Source organism: Bacillus rossius, chromosome 13 (genome assembly GCF_032445375.1).
Source record: "Bacillus rossius redtenbacheri isolate Brsri chromosome 13, Brsri_v3, whole genome shotgun sequence".
Classification (NCBI taxonomy): domain Eukaryota; kingdom Metazoa; phylum Arthropoda; class Insecta; order Phasmatodea; family Bacillidae; genus Bacillus; species Bacillus rossius.
Window position 1 is genome coordinate 21,708,225 of NC_086340.1, and position 22,143 is coordinate 21,730,367.

Sequence of the window (22,143 nt, forward strand, 5' to 3'; positions counted from 1 at the left end):
AGAAGAATAAGGTGTATCAGGGGCTGTAATCCATTAAAGACTTTCAGCACAATACGGGAACAGTGTCTTGCCATAACAGAGTGTCTTTCGAATGGATTGAAAAATTCAAGAATGTTCGCATAAGTGTTACGCATGAAGGAGCCAGACGACCATCTATGGCCACAAATGATAACAACTTTGAGCGTTTACATGGTTCTGTTAGACAGACGAGTGACTACTGATGAAGTGGCACATCGTCTGCAAATTAGTCATGGTTCTGCCTACGAAATCATTCACTACAGTCTGGGGTTTCATAAAGTCTGTGCAAGATGTGTCCCAAACACCTCACAGTGTTGCATAAACAAACACGCTTGGACATCTGCCAAAAACATTTGGATATCAGAACACTTAACAGCTTTTAGAGTTGTAAAATAATAAATTCAAATCATAGTACACAGTTTCAGGTTATAAAATTTCCTTTAACTTATATGTTTTATTTTCAATATAATTAGTGGTTAGTTGCTAGTACTCTAAATTCCTTAAAAAATATTTCGAATGGTTCTTTTGGAAAATAGAAGGCTAATCCTAGAGCGGTGTGTTTGTCTTTGCATTATCGTTCGTTCTGCATAATTACCAGTTTCCTTGAAACGGAACATAAAGTGTACTCTATCTCGATGCTATTGTTATAACTGGTGTCCTTATTTAATCAATAAGAACAGCCACCTGCTCTTAATAACAAATAGTTGTGTATATCGAACGAATCTGTTGTGAATAGCTGTTTAATGGTTTGTTCTGCCCGGTAGAAATTGTTATAAGTTTATGAAATAAATTAAAATAGTCTAAGAGAGCATTTTCGGAAGCATATTTCAGTGGTGTATTTGATAACGCTTTTTAAAAATGTCGGTTATGGGAGCTAAAGTGAGTACATGTACTAAACGACTGTTATAAATGACAGCTTTGCAATGGCTACAGTAGAACATAACATTTCTAATAAAGAGTAATTTTAGTTTTTTCTTAGTTTTACTATCTTAGTTACTTTCCTTTTATAGATTTTTGTATTATTGTGATTTTTCTATGGTATTTTAATATTTCATTGTAAATTTAAAACTAAACTAGCTAATTACTGTAACTTGAAATTACTTTTTTTTTACAGCCAATCTTGTATTCGTACTGGCGTAGTTCATGTTCCTGGAGGGTAAGAATAGGTAAGTAATGTAATAAACACTCATTTCAAGATGAATTTTTGAAATACTTAACGACGGGCATGTATATGTGTATAATAAATTGTTTCTAGCCTTGAATCTTAAGGAGATTCCATATGATATCAAGCCTGTGAGTCTCATCAAAGGTGGTGGGGAGCAGCACTGCAATGAATATCGTGAAATAAACCCAATGGAGCAAGTTCCAGCTCTTCACATTGATGGCCATACTCTAGTTGAGTCTGTGAGTTGAACTGTTTTACTAAGAATTTCAGACGAGGTTGTTTGTATCATGATAAGTGTGGAGTTTAGGGGCTTTGTATCACGGTGTAGAGTTTAGAGGTTTATATGAAAGAAAAAAATTAAATTAAAATTTCTGTTTGTTTTTATTGCCGCTAATTTTTTTTAATATTCCAAAAAAATTGTGTTTTTTTTAATTTTTTTTTTTTTTAATTCACACATTTGTATGACACATCTGTCTACTTGCGGGGTCCCTTCCATTGTTTCTCTCTCGTGGTAAGTAAATTACTTTGGTTAAGGTAATTTTGAACGAGATAAATTAAAAAGAAAAATTGTACTCTTTAAATTATGAAACTACAAAACTTTACTTGATTTCAAAGTCCTCCACAAGCAGTGAGTTTTCCAGAATCCACCTATATTAAAGAATACAATTCACTGAGAAATTAAATATTATTACTCTTGCAGAATGTGGTAAAATTCTCGCATCGCGGCTCTTGCGTAAATAAAATAATATAATTTGGAAAATAACTTTTTCAAACTAAAGATGTTCCTCTATTGACTTGTAAACAGAGTTTCTAGTTCCTACTGATTTCTAATAAATTACTGTTTGTAGTTCACATTAGAGAGCCTATGCTGTGAAGCGGCCGTCGCCATGTAATGCTTTAATTGCGTTACCGGTCCTGTGCTTTTCCATACGTAAGAACGTGTATATTTCGCAAAAATGAAACTGATGCAATCGAATGTAAATAATAATTAAAAACAAAATTAATCCCCCACTGATTGACATGGGTAAATTAATTTTTTTAACAGAAACTCATAGGTCATATAGACATAAAAACAGTGAGTATGTGTTAGTTCTCTATGTCCGCCACACGGTCATACACATAGTGAGGTCTGGCAACTTCCTATCCTTCTCCTTGGTAAGACCCATCCGCTTAGTGGAGCTCGCGCCGGCTAGCGAACTAACTGCGCTACTAGTAATTTATTTTTAAACTTCGTCAATAGATGGCAATTCCTTCAATGTTAATCGCGCTATCTTTGTGTGCGTCCTTCACGTATTGCCTTGATTTCGTTATTTATTGATCCAGATAATCAAATATTTAATCATTGATTAAATAATGAGTCATTTAACTTGTGGACAATATATCACTCTGTGCTCAGCCCGGGCATCGCTGGGTACTGCAGCTAGTATAATAGAAGGCCAAATATGTTTTATTTTCTCATAAATATTAATATATTTCTACTCTCAGCGAATGTTTTTAGCTACTGTAAAGCTGAAGTCACAATAGAACGACAGGCCCAATATGCTCAGTAGCCATTGAAGTACAAGGTTGCCCTGAAGTCAACACAACAAAACACGCGCCCCAATGGTCCGCAATAAGTAAATTCTATTTCTAATTTTGTCTTGTGCCGCATGACTGAAAATAAAACGAAAACTTTACTAAACTTAATTTCAAAAATTTGTACCTATTTGATAATTCTTTATGTTAAAAAACGAAATATTTTATGTGTGGTGTGGCTTCAACTGTTAATATTAACGGATATCATCGTGATTATGGTTAACATTATTCTACATTGTCATTATTTAATTTAAGAATGAACGTGTTTAGTAAAGAACGTTTAATTAATAAAATTCAGGCTCGTGGTATTCTGTAGACATTGGGTTTGAAGGACTTACAGAATTCAGCCCAAAAAATATGGACAAAATAGATTTTTTTTAGATTAGAAAGTATCTGAAATAAACTTAATCTCACATCGTGACAGGGACTTAAACTGTCAACAGGAAATAAAACCTTTCTACAGGGCCTTCACTGTTTTTAGCGCATTCTATACTGTATTTAATGGATGCATTTGGCATGGAAATATATGAGCTAACAGTCATATTAGAGTTTGTCGTGTTAATGTTGTTGTGATATTGTGACCCTACGCTATTAATTCTGTTGTGCTGGAGCGATGTACAACATCTAATCTGATTTGTCTTGTCGTTTCCGTCGTGGCATTGTGACTCCAGTTTATGGACCATTTTTATTTTGTGTGTTATTTTCACTCCTGGCTCGACTCAGCTGTCCAATACTTACTCGAGCCACTTCAGTAGCTTCACTTCACTTAATGGCTGACATCCAAGCCTTCACTTTTTGGGCTGAATTGTACATGATTCAGCTTCACTGCATTCCCCTGCTAATTACTGGTTTGGGTCTCAAAGGACGTCTATTTCAATATCGATTTAATATGCAAAGTTACATATCAGTACAAAAAATGCAAGTAGCATGCTTGTCTTATGCTACAAGTTAGGTAATAGTTGGTGTTTGTGCATTCCCGGAGCCAATAGGTCATAAACGATCAACATGCATCAATTCATTATAAAGACGTCTACCTGCCAAATATGTTAATAGGAAACAATCAGACGTAACCGCACGAAACAAATTAAAATGGCTGTTGTGTGCACATCTTGCTAAAAATTTGGCAGGGCTTGGTGTGCACGTATTTTTAGTGGTAATAAGAAGCAGTAAATGCCATTTAATTTGCATCACTTTATTTTTAGGATAGCAGCTGCAGAAACTGTGCTCATCTTTTATAAATATTTATACCTCTGAAATGGTTTCAGTGGCTTCCTTTGTATGATAGAAACTTAAAAATTTGTGTTTCGTGCTGCTTTAAGAGTAATTGGTAACCCACAAATTACCTCAATGTAAGCAGAATGATTTTTTTTTTGTTAATGAGGTAAAGTACGCTTCTAGAGTTGTATGTTGTACTTTTACTATATTTCCAAGCCTTTTATTTTAAGTTATACTCTTCTATAGGATGCTAGCTGTGGTACAAAGTGTGACACTAGTAGATAAAGATTTTTATCGATACTCCAGTAAATGGTTTGCTATTATTTGCTATGTCCTCTTGGCCTGCTGTCATTGAACAGTCTGGATACAGAATGGAATACACGGGGATGAGGGGAAACACAGTGGACGTTGCCATGAAGATTAATTATATTGTAGAAACTTGTTATTTACACCAGTCAGTTTTTTTTTTGTTTTTCTCCAGTTTTAGTTACAAATTTTGCTTTGTCAGCAAACACAAACATTTTAAATAAAATATAGCCTTTGTTCATCTGGAATAATTTAGCTTAAAACAGCGAAAGGATTTTTTAAATCTGTTCATTAGTTTTCGAATTTACTATTAATAAGAAACAAACTTGTACTATTTCTTTATAATATTAGTATAGATTAATAATTGAACCCTCCCTTATTTTTATTTTTATTTTTAGGGTATGCAGCAGAAAATAAATTTGAACTTTACAGTGTTCTTTTTAGATAGGGAATTTTAATGATGGTTGTTACAAAAGTACTTAGCTTGCCACAAACTTATCGTGAGTGTTGAGGTACGTGGTTCAGTCATTGTTCTCTTGTGCTTGTTTGTTTTCAGCTGAACATCATGCATTACCTGGAGGAGACGCGGCCTGCCAGACCGCTCATGCCTCAGGACGTTGTGAAACGAGCAAAGGTGAGATAACATAACCGACTTTGATTTGTTATTTATTTTTTGTTGTGATTCGTGAGCACATTGGTATGTTAATGAAAGCCAGTGCGCGGCAAACTTTTGCCTGATGAAAGACATGAAAGGTATGTTATTTCCCCCTCATTTAAAGAGATGTTTGTATTTCTCGAACATCTGGGACACTAACTTTAAATAAGGTCACTTCGTTTACATTCATTAAGCGGGTTTCTTGAATTTTTTTTCCCTTAGACGGTTAGACTGAAATAAGGCACTTAAGTGAGCATCGACTATCCAAATTAATTCGGGGCTAGGGGTGTTCTGATAACCGATAATTTACGACATTTGTACCAGTGTCATAGGAACAATACACATGAAACAAAGAAACACTGATATTAAACACAAAAGCCTACTTTTTAAGGGACTAAGTTCAAAATTGTATTTTGCTTGCGAGCTCAGATTCAGGTTTTTTTGCAGCTGAATCTCACACTAGCGCCCAAAGCAAATTTGAAATTGCTGACTGGAACACTTTTGGAGAATCAATGTTCTAGTTGATCTATTCAGATAATTGTTTCTCTACTGTACTTGTATTTTGAATTGGCATTTAATATTTTCCTTTGAAGTTTATGGATTAGTTTCTGTTAATCGGTGTTGCTTCAAATCATTGCTTCTATTTGTGTCAGTTTTTGTGTTGACTTGCTTTGCGGCAAACTATAAACGTTAATCTAGAATTATTATTTTTCTATCGACAATTGCGAGCGGCATAAGTAACGAGCCCGAAACAAATTCAAATTTTTGTGGCAGAAGTATGTAGTTGGTAGGACAATCATTTTGTCGTGAAAATCATTGTAACAAAACTGAAGTGTACAGCCAACTCTTAACGGTTCCTGCTGGAAGAGACCAACATCAACATAACCTATTTGGGAACTGGAAGAGGCTTCGTTGCAAGGGGCAAGTTGCGAAACAAGAAGGTAGGCGGCTTGGCTGCAGGTCTCTGCCTGGCAAGTTTGGAAGGGGAACTGCCACCTGTTCTGGTCGTGTGTTCTGTGGGTGTGGGTGTGGGTGTGGGTGTATGTAAACACCGAGAACTACCGGAGGGATATCACATACACTCTTCGGCCAGCAGTGTGATGACATGGGATTGGTAGCTGCAGGATCTCACGTTAAGCCACTCGCTTTTGTACTAGCAGGTGATCTGTGGTAAATAGCATTCCTTAGCGGGTAGTTCAGAGTTCACAAAGAGAATCTCAGTGTGAAATGCCCAAAATAAGGGCAACAAAGTTAATTTTCTGCTTTTTTTCATATTATTTTTAGTCTTTTCCAACCAAATTTTTCATAGTCTAAAAATTTACTGTGAGAAGGTCACAATTCTTGGGGGCCATTCACAGAGGATTGACTATGTTAAAATTTTTGTATTGAAGGTGCGAGAAATCTGTGAGGTGATCGCTTCAGGCATCCAGCCCCTGCAGAACCTCATAGTGTTGATATACGTGGGCGAAGAGAAGAAGAAAGAATGGGCTCAGCATTGGATCACGCGTGGTTTTAGAGGTGAGTGTTTGTTAATAATAATGTGTCATTTTTGCTTCCCTGGCAATAGAGCTGTTTTTGATCTATTTTTCGTTGTAAAAAATATTTTGCTCTATTTATTGTCTTAATATGTATGTATGCTTCAGTGATGAGTTATTTTATATCATTATACAATGTTTGTAAATGAGGTAATGGAAACATACCTGGGAAAAAGACTTAAAGGTATATACAAGCAAACAAACATTTCATTCCGTCAGTATAATCACCAGCACAGTCTTGTACCTTTTGCCACATGTTAGGAAGTTGTAGGATACTGTTGGCAAAGTGTTGTTTGTGACCGTCCTACTGCTTGGATCGCAAATGGCACATCGTCGGATAATCAAATGCCTCAAAGGGGTTCTATCAACTTAGGAAAGAGGTCGTATGGAGAGTGTTCCATAACCTCCCAAGATCACCGTTGCAAAAGATTATTTACAGCTTGTGCAGAATAACGAGCATAGTCATGTAACACAATAGAGATTATCCCACAGTAAACGTGGACATTTGCACCATATAGCCCAGTGCAGATGGTGCTGTAGAAATAATAACTTGAGCCCGACTTCAGCAGATCTTTCCTAGACAGTCTATCGACGGTCTACGGAAAGGAAACCACTCACGATATTGTGATGTTGAGGAATGGATGACTGACCTGTGTGGTGCAAATCCACAGACTCAGTCTGACAGCATGACTTGCTTTGGCCCATCGTGCAACCGTTCTATACAGTAACGCATTCGTTCCACAGGCTTCAGATAATCCTTGATAACACTGCGTTGCATTTTTGCCGCGGGCAACATTGATTTTAATCCACGACCGCTGATCACTTTTTGTAAACATGCTTTAGAGCTGTAGAAACAATACTGTCCGCTTCGTCACGCAGCAAATACCCTTCTACTTGATCAACTTGGTATATACTCTACACATCAACAACAGCGCCACCTCACTGCTCCAATATCCTGGTTGAGCATGCCCGATGTTCTGCGACTTTCTGGACTACTTTGCCACTTCAGTAGAGCACCCCTCAACCGGAATCATTGGGGGGGAGGTCTATTCCGGTTATGGGAAAATTCCGGGTAAGGGGAGTTGCGGTAGGGCCGGCCTCCGGGCCGGTTGAATGACCTTCATTCAAGCAAGCTGGCAGGCACGTGTTTCTTATCACTGTGGGTGGGTGCGTGCGTGAGTGAAGAGGATGATGTCTCCATCAGGGGAGGTAGTAGGACTACAGCTGCAGTGTTGTGTTACTTCTGTGTTGACGTGCTAGTGATTCACACTTCCTGGAGAATGTATAGTCACTGCCACGCACAGTTTACATTTCAATTACAAAAGAATAACACTTCAAGCATCTCGTTTAAAAACACAGAGATAGAGAAATTCAGGTAAATGAAAACTGTTTAACCATATATTAACGTATAAATATGTACATAATACATATTTGTACACAAAATTATTCTCTAAAAACTGAAAGCATCACACGTTGGAAGTAAATGTTACTGGCTATCACGCGTGTTGGTGTGTGTAGTGGGAGTCGGTGTACATACTCTCGGGCCGGCCGGAATTTTCTGTTTACTTGACATAGTGAAACAATAAAACGTCCGACGCGAAAACCAGCAGTGTATTTACGCAATGCGCAGGAAAGACTGGCTATAATTAGCTGTCTGACAGACGTGCGCGCGTGCACTTACAAGACATGTACAGTTAGGCAAAAGAAAAAAAACCTCTTTCCAGTGCGGAAATGTTTTGGAGATGTTTTGTAATGTTTTAATTTTTTTTTGGAAAATTAGTTCCGGATATCGGGAGTTCCGTTTGTGGGAATTACGGTTGAGGGGTGCTCTACTGTACTTTATTTAGAAGTCTCATATTATAACTGTGTGTTTCAAAAAATCAAAATTCCATAGCAACTGTTTCTACTCCTATATATTCAGATTTTTTCTTATATGTTGTTGTTACTTATCTCGTTTAGCAAATATTTTGTGTCGAGTTAAAAGCTAAGAATTTTTATATTTTTAAAAAGTATAATATTTTCATATATTTCTGATATTAATATACTGTTTTCATGTAATTAACATAATGCATGTTTAAATAATGTCTGCTTGTTCAACTGTAATTACACAGCAAAGCCTTTTTAATGGAAAAATGAAGACTGTAATCAATGGCGGGTACATGTATTAACAAGCGTTAATATTTTTGTGTGTTACAGCTGTTGAAAAATTGCTGTCGTCGTGCGCAGGGAAGTATTGTGTTGGGGATGAGATGTCGCTGGCAGATTGCTGCTTGGTCCCTCAGGTTTTTAATGCTCGCAGGTTTGTTCATTATAAATGATTTATATTTTCTTAACTGCTTTTATATCATGTAAACTATTAAATAGGGATGGGTCGTGTCGATTCTTCGGTGCTTCGATCCCACCGATTCTGCCAGGAATCGGAACCGTTGATTCTTCCGCCAAGTTTCAAGGAATCATATCGTATTTAGTATGGTCCTAAGCACTCTTAATAATTTAGAAAAAAAAAGTGTTTTCCTTAATGAAACCAGCGATTCCTGCTAAAATTACCGTTTTTTTCGGCCAGAATATTGTCACAATATTTACCTAACTCACCTTGCACTTCGATTTCAAAATTCTGTAAATTACGTAATAGTTATCTTATATCACGTTTATATTGGTTGCAGTTTCAGCTTATACAATTACATTATAATAGTCATTAGGATCAAATGAAATATTTGTTTTCCAAACTCTAGAATCATAACAGTGTTTTAACTTATTTAGTGTTGAATTACACAATATGTAAAGAAAGGAAAAGAAACAAATTACGAATACATCATCTCATCTAGCCGAGTCCGCCATACTTTAATGTTGTAATGTAAACGGCTAACAGAGCGTACAACACAACAAAAGCAATACTTTCTATCGTAATTTCTTTTGTTTGAAGTTTTAAAATGGTTAAAATTGGGTTAAAGCACGTAATATATCACAGTATTTTTATTTAATATAATAATATATTTAACTAGTATGTCTGATTCATTAACTTTTTTTTGTTTGCTTCACGCATAGATGGTACATTTTGACGTGGCTGAGCACTTACTGCATGAGTAGAGGCACTGGAAAATAGCGTTTATAATGGCTGTTCGTAGCATTTATATAACATTAATTTTAATTCTTCTCCCAGTTTATGCGGATGTTGCAAGCTTTGCACATAAGTATGTTAGTGTCACTAACATAGAAATGGTGCGACTTGTATTGCTCCGCACGTGAATGCACGGTAACAGATTTTGTCCGTCTCATAATGGTAAAAAAATATATTTTTTATAGTTCTAACTGCATTGCACGCGAACGGGATTTAGAAAACCGACTTTAATAACCTTAATTTTATTGTGAATAGCACCGCAATATTTTAGTTTCACAATTTACCGTTTGTTTTTCGGGTTAGGATATTAGGAAAACACTAGGTAAGTTCAACAAATCAGCGACAAAAGCATATAACTACATTGCTGCCATCGTTTTTTCCCGTTAAAGCGCTAACGAATTTGACTGAAGTAGATTTTCGTAATTTTTTTTTTTTGTATTTGCCAAATATAAGCTGCGTGTGTTGTAAACTTAAATTAATTCATTTTTATATTTTAGTTGTTGTCATTTAACAGTAAATAATTTGATTGCTTGTGTTAATATCACACACGCACGCACATGTTTGCAAACATGGCCGCTTCAATGTTTTCACTTTCTTTCCCTGAAAATATTCATGCACGTAAATAAACGTCTCTCGTTAACCGTTTACATTTGTTTGGATCGTACGTTATGTTTGCCGTTAACCAAGTTTCCGCGCGAGCCTATGCGTATTTAAATTGTGTTTCGTGTTATTTACAAGATTCATAAATCGTGTTGATTGTTATGTGGCTCGCCATCGTCACCGTTTATTAGGTAATCTTCAAACACGGTAAGAAGATGCATAAAATAAAGAATGTTCTTTATTGTATGAGGTTAGGCCTTTAATAATAAGAAATGGTTTATTTAAAAATATTAGGTAAACCTAAAATTTACTGGTTTTAATATTACTTAAAAATTTTAATACTTACTTCTAAAAACGGGATTTTAGCGTTTATTCGTCGATAAACCATTTTGTCGCTTTTATTCGCGCCTGTATCGTTTTTACGATTTTCCAGTGCCTCTATGCATGAGATGAAACACGAAAGCCTCCATATTATCGAATACTTTATGACATGTTGTAACCTCACTTTTGTTTCTATTAACACGCGTGGTTTCAATTACTATTTTTCAAGAGATCAGGTCAGTTTATTTCTACTATGGTATAGAACACGTATTTCTGTGATGTATATAACTTGTTTTTGCAGAAACACACGTGAAACGGTGTATTAGAAATAAAAAATTATGCCTGAAGTGTGGAAACATTTTACAATCTACCCGTTCGATGACAAATTTGCAATATGCAATTATTGTAACACGAAAATATCTCATGGGCCAACAAAGACCACAATCAACCTAATAAAACATTTTCGGACTCAACATAAGTAACATATCTTGCTTTGGAGGACTTCAGTGAAATTCATAATGTACCATAAGATTCTATTTTTGATTTATATACTGTTTTAATATTTCAGTTTGTTTTGTAAGTACACCTGAATTCTCATTTCTAGAAATTGATGAAATTATAACCTTGTTTTGCTTATGAATTAATTAGCATAATACAAGCAGCTGAGTTATCACTAGAATTGCATTAAAAACTTTGTCTTGAAATAGAAGTTTGTTTGGAATCATGGTACATATATTGTATTTTTCCTTTAAGTTCTTTAATGATTAGGGTTTTTTTTTTTTTTTTTTTTTTTTTTGTGGAATTGGAATCGGGCCTGGAATCGAAGCATTTTTGGAATCAGAATTGGAATCTAGAAAATATGGAATCGACCCATCTCTACTATTAAATTATCATGTGGAAATAAAACGTGCAAGTATTCTTCATATGTGCAGGATATGTTTGGTTTGTGTATTGGAAGCAAATAAAACCATCTTAGTCTGAAAAAACTCTGCAAAAAATTGGGACCCATGGTAGAGAGGTTCGGGTGAAATTCATTACCCTATGACCCTAAATTTTGACAAAACCTGTAGCTATCTCCTCTATGAGGAAATGACTTTTAATATCTTGTGATTGACGTATTGCTAGAGGCTGGAAATACTAACGTGTATTTTTTTTTCTCGCCAAAATTAGAATCTATTTTTTTATATATTAGCATCCATTTTTCTGAAATTAGCAATTTTTAATGCAACTTGTTCTAAACATAATTACATTCTAAATGTTTGAAAATGAAATTTTTTACATACAATTAACACTATTTCATTTTTGTACAGGTTGCTTGTGAATTTCTAGATTTGAAAAATCAAAAACACTAATTTAGATTTTACTAAAAAATTGATAGTGCAATATTCTAACAAACATCAAGTCACACGTTTAGTTCATAGGATAATTCACAAATCATCTGGATTACCTGGTTGGGTTGGGTTGGGTTATATTTTGAAGGTATCTCTGAATCAATGTAACTTGATTGCACCACAGAGACGTGGCAATATCACGATGCACGATGTATTGTCACAACAGGAGGGTAACCAGAAACTCACCACACAGGTGAAGTGTAACATTTGGGGGAACGTCAAGTATCTGTAGTATTGCTATTGTTCACTTCACACTCCCGTTAAAGCAAAGTGCAAGGAAGTGCAGCCTGGTTTGTTTCATATTTTTAGCCAATCATAAACCTTTGGTCCGTGAGATAAGAAAATCTGCAGCACAGATGGTGGGCGAGTTGTGATGGTGTATTAATTTTAAGTGCTGATAAGTCTTAAGTGATAAATATAAATTTAAGTAAATTATACTTGCACCTGTTTACAGACAAAGTGCATTTTATGAATATAAGGTGAGTCAGGTAACTATAATTATACACAAAGGGTTGTTTCTTTATATGTAAGAAGATACATTTTTTAAAGGTTATTTTCAGAAGTAGATAAAATTATAATTTATTAACTAATTTAGCTAAAAAAAATTATCTAAAGTGGAAATTAGCAACAACAAAAATCATCTATAGCAAATTGCTATTTTTTCTGGCCCCTAGACTTGATGCTTTCATTCAATAAAAAAAACTAGTAATAAGCATGCTGAGAAAGTAACTACTCAAAAGACAAATGTAAAATTTTTGTGTTTTTATAAGATGTGCCACCATCATTAAGGTAAAAATGCAAGATCAAACAATGTAATATTCTATATCAATTTTCTTGGATCCGAATCTCAAATTTGAATCCCAAGAGAGTACCTCAAATATAGTCCTCGGAAACGAGTCTAGGTCCCGAGGGTCAAAAAATAATGCACAAGAAAATGAAATATTAACTGTGGTGTTGAAAAATTCTACCCATTAAATAGGTAGTTGTTTTACAAACTTAAGTTTCCAAAATAAATGCATATTGTAATTATTTATGTAATTATATGGGGAATGGTAACAGAAAGTGTACAAAGAAAAAAAATGTAGTTGTAAATTTGGGAAGTAAACAGTGTTGAATTTTTAATTTGCTATACTATTTCCTCTATTTTTTTTTTAAATATTTTTAATATTTTTCCTTGAATATTGAATCCTTCAAATACATACTAAGGATATGATGATATTTTAGAGATTTGATTGGCTCACCCCAAATTTTTTTCTAATTTATTTAGTGCATACAGTTTGGTAAAATAAATATGTGCTAAGTAAATTATTCAGTGAATTTACGACAGTAAAAAAATTAAATTGCCAATTTCATGTTTCTAGTTACATGGTGGTGTTATATCAGGGGTGGGTGCAACTACAGTGGGGGGGGGGGGGGGGGGGGCAAGGGTATTTTGCTCCCCCTCTGAAACCTTGAAGTGGGGGCAAACGGAGGCAACGAAAGTGCTGTGTAATCAATTTTTAGATAATAAAACTGCTTAAATGGCACCATTTTCTACCTTGAAATACAAATTTTCCCGAGGGAGGACTCCCGGACACTCCCCCCCCCCCTCCACGCTTCAATAGGGGGGATCGATGATTCTTTACAAAAAGGTAAATTTCCCCCCGTTTGGAAATTTAGTTGTTGCGCCCCTGTGTTAATATGGTGTATTAATTTGCATTTCAGTGTTTGATATTGACGTGTTATTGCGGCGTTGTTTCGATGTTGATCGCAGTTCGTAATTTTTGGGCGTTGGGGGAAAAGGAAAGCGTTTTTTGCCACGCAGGTTCCACGTGGACTTGCGGCCATTATTTCGATGTTATCGCGATTCGTATTTTTTTGGCATTGGGGGAAACATTTTTGTGGCGCTCAGGTTCCACGTGGACTTGCGGCCGTTCCCGATCATCCTGCGCATCGACCGCGAGCTGGAGAACCACCCCGCGTTCCGCGCGGCCCACCCCTCCAGCCAGCCCGACTGTCCGCCCGAGGCCACCAAGTAGACTCCGCGCCGGGCCCGCGCCCGGCCCCAGCTCCCGCAAAGTACAAAGTGATACATCTCCAGTTTTTATATTGTGGTTTGATACTCAGCTTCGTGTCTTTGTCCGAGTCGTTCAGTGTCACAAAATCCTACAGCTGCTGATAATTTTTTTTAATTTTTTTTTTTTTTAGTCTTGATATCGACTGGAAAAAAAAGTTAAGTGATTTTCCGGTGTAATAATCTGCGGGTCTGTCTGCATGCCAAATTTTTGAGCGTTCTTTTAATGAGGGTTGTCAACAGTAGCGTTTTTAACTAACCGTCTAATTCTAACAAAGTTTCAGCGTGTAGTGGGTAATTTTTATGTTTATTGAAAATTAAAAAAAACTATTAAAAATCAGTACATTTATGCAATATTTTCTACAACTTTTCTTGTGCCTTTTTCCATCGGTGGAGTGGATTTATAATGTCTTTGAACACAGCAAGCAGCGATTAGAAAAAATAAATTAAGTTCCGATGTCTTTGGTTCAAAAACTTTGATCAAGCAGCAAAGAGTGGCAGAACGGTTCTTAGACCCTTAATGCTGTTGAGAACTGTCGAATTTTGATACGAGTTACCCGAGACGGACTTAGCGGTTTTCACTGCATTGTAAACAGTTGTGAATGCAGATTTAATTTGGGGGTTTCTTGACATTCTCTAAAGACTGTATAAATTCATACTGTGGAGAAAAATAAATTAAAAATTAAATTTCAGATGCTTTTAGTAGGACAAAATACATTTTGTCTGGTGAAATCTTCGCCTTCGACGCGGCCATAACCCATAAGCCAAGCAATGGTCGCAAAAGCCTGCAATGCTTGTTAATTGGAATAATGTTTTTAGAAATATTTTTTCAACAGTTTTAGGAATTTTGCACGATTGCTGCTAGTATCAGCAGCTCCCATTATTTGAATGTTCGAAAATACACAGGCATTTGTTTGAGCTCACTCGCACCGTGCAAAATCTGCTGATTTTTTTTTTTTTTTTTTCCAGTCGGTATGTGTTATCATAGCTATTCAAAAAAATGCTTGTTAGAAAGAGTATTATAATGTTTTTTTTTATTTGCTGTTTTAGATAGGTATATTTGTTAAGTAAGGAATTTACAAGCTGATAGTGTTAGTTATATGTTTAATGTTATATGTATAGATGAACAAATCGGTAAATAAGTTTTGTAACTTGTAATGTGCACACACAACTGAGAAAATATTTTGACATTTCTTGCATTTACAAGAAATTTAAATAAATTAGTCTAAAATTAAGTATTCAATGAAAATAAAACTATTTGGAAAATTTAATTTATTTAATAAGAAGTTTTACTGTCTTCATTTTTAAATTTACTGTTTGATTAGTTTATAAAATAAAATTCCATGAATATAGTACTTGTTAAATTGGTTTATTATAACATTTTTGCCCTTTTTTTAATTGGCTGTTATATTAGTTTATAAAATGAACTCCATAAATATAGTACTTGTTAAACTGGTTTAGTATAATTTTTTGTCTTTTTTAATATGCTGTTAGATTAGTTTATAAAATGATTTCCATAGATAATTCTTGTCTTCCTTGCTAACTGTTCACAAATTAGAGAGGTAAATGGAAATAATTTTATTACATAATAATACAACTTTTAAAATTTATGTAAAACTTTTTGCAAATGTGGGTAATTAGTTTTGTCATTCCAAATGATTTGTAATCGTATTTTTCCAACAACCTACTTTAAAGATTTGGTGAATTGAAAACAGCTGTAAGGGAATTGTATCATCTGTGCATTTGTAGTTGGTTTTTGTAGTGAAAGCATAGTTCGTCATTTGTGAAAACGTGTGTCGTAATTTGCTGTAGTTTTAAATTTAATGAAAGGATTATGCCTTTTTATTTTCTGTTATTGTTTGTGGAACTGCAGTATCTACAGCAATCTGCGCTAAAAACTTGCACCAGTCATTTAGAATTACTTAGGTAAATTCAATTAATATTTAATTATTGTTTTCATGGAGTCTGAATTGTGACTGAGCAAAAATTGTAAAACATGTTTCCATGGACGAGCTACTGAAGACTTTGTTGCTGGAAAAAGAAAGGTATCAATTTTTTCATAAGTTTCCAAACTTTTTCGATTTCATGTTTTGTCGTCCCAATTTTGACTTTAAAATTGAATATTTTGGTGATTATTTATTGCAGGTATAGTATTGTTTTGTGTGCTTATCTGCACAAACACCTCTCTCATTATGAACTGTACCTATATAGGTAAACACTTCTTGTAATAGAAAAAAGTGTGCAGGAATCATAAATGACAAGATTATACGTGAATTGTGATAAAACTTAAATTATGTCGAAACACTGCTTAACATCGAAATGGAAGTTAATGATCCTATAGCACCAAAATGCAAGTTATATCATGGAATTAGGTAGCATTTAACCAAAACTTCATTAAAATTATAAAAGTAATCTTTTAATGTTTGTAATTCAAAGAATGACTTAATTTCCGGACAAAAATATTTAACTAAAGTGATGGATCAGAAAAATTAATTTTATGTATTTTTATTGTGCATCCCTTATTGAATGACTTTTAAATGACAAATGCTCGCTAATTTATTTTTATCTCTCTGAAGTATCTGTTTTAGACCAATTTGATATAAATTATTTTATTGTAGAAATGCAGAATAGAAATTTTATCACTATTTTGGTGGAGTAAGTATTAAAACAGCTTTTATAAAAATAGAAACAATCACCAAAATCCTCTGTTTCAAAAGCAAAATTGGACTAAAAGTAAAACAATAAAATCTTGCCTGTAGTCATATACCAGAAGACTAGGTATGCCTTTAAATTAAATTTGAAACTCATTTGAGCCAGTTGTTTCAAGTATTTGAAGATGCAGTGTGCTTTGTAGTTTGGAGGGTGACAATTTCTCCCTCAATTATTTTATTATTGATTATTGTATACATATTGTCATTATGTACAAGTATTTATGTGTGGCCAGAGTAAAGGAATATCTGTTGGTCCAATTGTTCTAATGGCATAAGCTCATAATGAACAAACTTTGGAGCGAGTGAAACAAATTTTATGTGTGCTTTTTTTTTTGGTTGGTGTTTACTAGGTGAGTATGAGTGTATTTACATTTAGTGTATACTATTGTATTAGTTGTTAGCTATGTTTTGGGAGTTTTTAGTTGTTGGTGAATGGGAGTAGTTAAAACTATTTTTGAGATAAAATTTAAAGTTGTTTGCTGTTTGGAAGATTTGAGATATCAACGTTAAATTTTTTAGATACAGTGTAGAGATTTTTTTCCTATTGGTGCCTAAATTATAGGAAAAAATTATTTGATTTTCGTGATGAATGAAAATAAAATGTATTTCTGTAATGTCGAGCTAATAGGTGTGTCAAATGATTTTGTGTCTATCTGTATCCAACTGAAGTTTGACTGAAGGCAATTAAAAGAACAATGTTGCTATTAATGAAATTGTATTGATGATGTACATATATGTTAGATGCTGATTTAGTTTGTAGCAGTGTTTTTATAGTGCAAATGTATATTGTTTAAGGAAAAATTTTAATGTTTCATGTGCAGGTTTTCAAACTGTATTTTAACAATTTAGCACAGCACATTTATGTTGTTTTTATCTTTGCCATAAGTTAGTATGTACATGGATGAGTAAATAATTACTATAATGAACTTTTATTATATAGGGAAATAGTACAACTCTGTACTATTTTTTTTATTTTACGAAAGACCAATTTCAACTGTAAGATTTACATAGTTGTAAACTAAAATTAAAATGGACAGAAAAAAAAGATATTAAAAATGGTAGTGATATAAATTGTTTGAATTTTTACAGGGAACAGTGAGAGGAATAAAATAATTAATTTCTCTAGTCAACAAGGACTATTGTTGAGTCATTACTTACTTGATAGTTACGTTGTAAATTTAAAAGTATCCAAACAGCTGATAAAAAATTGTGAAATAAACTATTTCAGCATTAAATTTTGTAGGTATGTATTCATAATGTCATTAGAAATATAGTATTTTTGTGTCCAATGTGTGTGTGACTTCGAGCAAGTAACCTTAGCTAGACATGTTTGTGGACCAGCAAAAGTTTGATTTGTACTGCAACTACTTGTATATTAATATTGAGTAGTCATTCTTCTCCTGTTTCTTAGTCTCTGATTGCTTAAATCAGTTCCATCTGTGTTTGTGTTTTCAATGCCCAGCAATGATGTGAATGTTGTATGTATTTGCCTGTGTCATTTTTTTACATATCCACCGGATATAGATTAGCAAGTGGTAGCGAGTGTGTGTTTCTGCTTTTTGATTTTGTGGTAGTTTTTTACTATTTTTGGTCTGTAAAACCTGGATTTTAGTTGCAGTAAGTTGTGTGTTTTAATGAATGTATGTTACCATGATTCACACCTGATGTCTAATAAAATAACCTGTACACACTATTTGTTGTGCTACAGTGTCATTTGATGTATTTACAAGAATAGGATTATTATTATAGGATTATCATTAAAAAAAAAATACAATTCAATTTAATATTAAATTGAAAATAAAATGGAATGTTTTGACTTTAGCAAAAAGTGTATTTAGTTAATTGAGTTAACTCTTTTGTACTTTTTTTTTTTAAAATTGACAAATTAAATTCATCTGAGAGAAGGATCTGCTCATAATTTTTCTATTGAGTTAAAAAAATATATGTATGTTAATTCATTGAAAGTGTGGCAGTGAAAACTGATACAGGATAAGGAATTTTTTGCATTAATATGATTTTAAATAACTTTCAAATTGATTATTAAGCTTAACTCTTTGAAAGCTGTGTGTGTTGTGTGTGAATTACTACAGAATTGCCTGTAGATGGTTCCTCTTAGGATAATAGTTTGGCATTCTGCTTGTATTTGTGTAAACATTGCCAAATAGTATGTTCTATCAGGCCTGTATGTAGTTAATGTTACAAAATCATAATTACTTAGCATCACGCTCTAATTATTGCATGAACCGTGACACTTTTGTGGTAGTTGTTTAGCAAGATAAGTTGTTCAGTGTTGTTTAATGTATACCTATTATTTTGTTTGAGTTCATTCTTTTTTAAATTAATTTAGTTAACTTTAATAAGTTTTATACTGTGATGTTTTGTAATAAACTGTAAAATTTCTATATTAGATAGGAATTTGATACATGTATATATCATTTAATTGAATTTTCTTTTATTTGATACCTTATAATGTTTTCTATGATGTACCATTGTAATAATGCATTTTTTTTATAATCAATAATTTTACTACTTATTAGTTTTTTATAGATAATTAAGTGAAAATTTTCTATAAACATGTGGCATTGACATTTATTTTATGTAATTATTTGCTACCAGAAATAAAGCTCGCTGCTTGTAAAGTAGTATGAATTTTCTTGTAAAGGATTAATTACAGTTCATTGTTCGTATCCTCTTGTGCGATTAAAAGTTAAGGAATTTTTAAGGACCGCTTTACCACTATTTGCAGATAGAAAACCACTTGAAATATCAGAAAATAATGTTAGATAGTTAATGCACGAAACATAATTTTGTTGTTTGGTTCAATTCTTGCAGATAGGCCCAAATCGTTTAGTATTATCTCTGGAACACACATCTATTCCAAGTATAGTTTCTTTCTGAATTTTACACCTATAACATTTAATTTGATCACTACATTTACTTTATAGGTTCAAAGTGAAACAGTAAAACATAACATTTTAGTTTAAACAAAGGTGATATGCTAATTATGAAAGACAAATTCAAAACATTTTTTATACATAAAATTTAATCATGTAGCCAGAAATTCACAAGTTGAGCTTTCGTGCAAAACTCGACATGTCCATCGCCAGTAAAAATATATGTTTCGAGACCATTTTTCTGAGGCGAAGCACACTGCCATCTTAAGATGATGTGAAACCCAACATGTCCAAGCCAGTTAAAGTGTAAAGTATGGGTTTTTTTTATGCAAAATTCAACTTTTCCTCGTGCAGCTGTCCCTATTATCGAATACATTTAAAGAAACTTAAGGAATTTGCTCTAAATGAAAGTGGGCTGTATCAGGTTGTGAACAGGCCATATTCAATTTACTTTTTAATAGGAAGATTGATTACATTATTGCACTTTATAATGCAAGTTTTTAAGGGGTAGTGAATTGATAAACACTAAATAATGTAATATTTTAGCATAATAAGAAATTTACATTTATATAGTGCTGGCAATTTGTGTATAATAAAGAATGTGCAACCATGGAATTCGTAAAGGTATTTTTTATTTTGACGGACATAATTACTACGTATATTGTTTTATCTTTGACTTTCAAATATTGTTATAAATTCAGTGCCCTGACTTATTATGTCATGTTTCTGCAGCAAGATAACCTTATAAATCATGAATTCTACAAAAAAAGTTTAAATAAATGCAGGAAATGAAAGCCAAGAGAGAGAGAAAAGAGAATATGCCGAAGAAGCAAAGGTTTGTTGTAACTGTTGAATGATATGTTTTTTTAAGTAATAAAATATATAATACTAGCTAAACCCGGCCACGCTTTGCTGTGGCACAGTTTAATATTAATTCATTGTTTAATTTAATATTTTACTGTGCATGGCTGTGGAATGTAATAGAAGAAATAAAAATGTGTTTAGCTTAAATATTTTTATTGTAAAGCTAATGGAAGGACTACATTCCTTGTTTTCCCATTTTTTGCATAAACATATATAGATCAGATGGTTTACCGACTCTGGAGCACCCGACATATAACTGTCCATGAGAGAAGCATTCATTTTCTAAATTCAAACCGCACACTTGCAAAGATTGTCCTTGTGCTTTATTGATGGTCATAGCGAACGCAAGGCGTATTGGAAATTGAAGTCGTTTGAACTCGAACGCCATATCTGTCGGAATAAGTGGCATTCGTGGAAGTAATACGTCTTCACCTTTATGAAGTCCAATCAAAATTGTTGCTTCAATAAGATCATCCATTAATTTTTTAACTACTAATCGTGTACCATTACATAATTTAGGCTGACAGATATTTCGAAGCAATATAATTGGCACACCAATTTTCAAATTCAAAATATGTGGTGGTAATCCTGGAACATCGAGTGAATTGAGAAATTCCGTTGGAAAGTTCACTGCTTCATTTTGGTGCACTACTGAATCAATAGATTTGTATGTCATTGTTTCACCTTCGATTCTGTTTATAATACTATTGTTCATATCGTGTACGTCAACATTTTTAGCCGCTAGAATGGCTCTTTCGCTCAACCATGCATGATTTTTGAATTTTGTTTCGATGTTTTGGAATACCTTGTCTACTAATTCCTCTTTTGAATCTACGATGTTGCATAAATCAGATGATAAGCTGATTTTTCCTGTTTCTGGATTTGTAGGTACAGTGCCGTTACCAACTTCAATTAATTGTCTTGAAAATATGACTGCTGTTGGATCGTTCTGAAGTTTAACTCGCATATTCGTGGTTAAATGCATTTTTTTTACTGTGCTCCAAAAATTTGAATATTTTTTAATTTAAACGTATTTTTATCAATAGAGTCGAAAGAATATACTTTCAAATTAAATAAAGTTTTTTATTCTTTCTTGAAATATATATATATATACACACATACATATTTGTGTAAATTATAGTCGTCAAGGCACAATGGTCGAGTAGCCTGATGTGCTTGAACTTCGACAATATGGTACAGCATCGTCGAGCGTGGTCACAACTAAGTTGGGTGACCATGATATTTAGTTATAGAAACTTTTTTTTCCGACTTTTCCGGTGGATTTTCCCAAACTTTTATTTCATATAAACACTCTTCTGTTAAGATGCAATGTTCTGTAAAAATTTCAATCCAAACCATCGTATACTTTCCGAGTTTTGCGGCCAAATACATACGGAAGCTAAATTTTTATATATATATATATATATATATAGATAGATTGTCTTACAACCCCTTTTATAATACATATATGCATTTTATCATTACAGGTATGAAAATGCAAATCCTCTATTATCAACTGTCCAAATGCCATGCGAACACTAAAACAAAACCTTTACATGTAAAAAATTAACGGTGGCAGACTTTGATTGTGTGGATCAGAGCCAAATTTTATGTAAAGACGGGTAAAGAATTAAGATAACCGTGTTGCCCTATGCTTGGAGTAGCTGAACCTCACGAACAACGTCAGAAGCATTTAGTTGATGGCAAGAAGAAAACACATGC

The 22,143-nt window shown here is 33.6% G+C and overlaps 1 protein-coding gene across 1 annotated transcript; it reads left to right on the forward strand.

Moving 5' to 3' along the window:
• The first annotated feature begins 662 nt into the window (after positions 1 to 662).
• Positions 663 to 19,303, forward strand: LOC134538355 (probable maleylacetoacetate isomerase 2). Its single transcript, XM_063379602.1, has 7 exons — positions 663 to 897; positions 1,133 to 1,184; positions 1,274 to 1,422; positions 4,836 to 4,913; positions 6,326 to 6,452; positions 8,666 to 8,768; positions 13,791 to 19,303. Exons 1-7 carry the CDS (start codon positions 877 to 879, stop codon positions 13,915 to 13,917), a joined length of 657 nt encoding a protein of 218 aa, XP_063235672.1. The 5' UTR covers positions 663 to 876; the 3' UTR covers positions 13,918 to 19,303.
• The last annotated feature ends 2,840 nt before the right edge of the window (positions 19,304 to 22,143 follow it).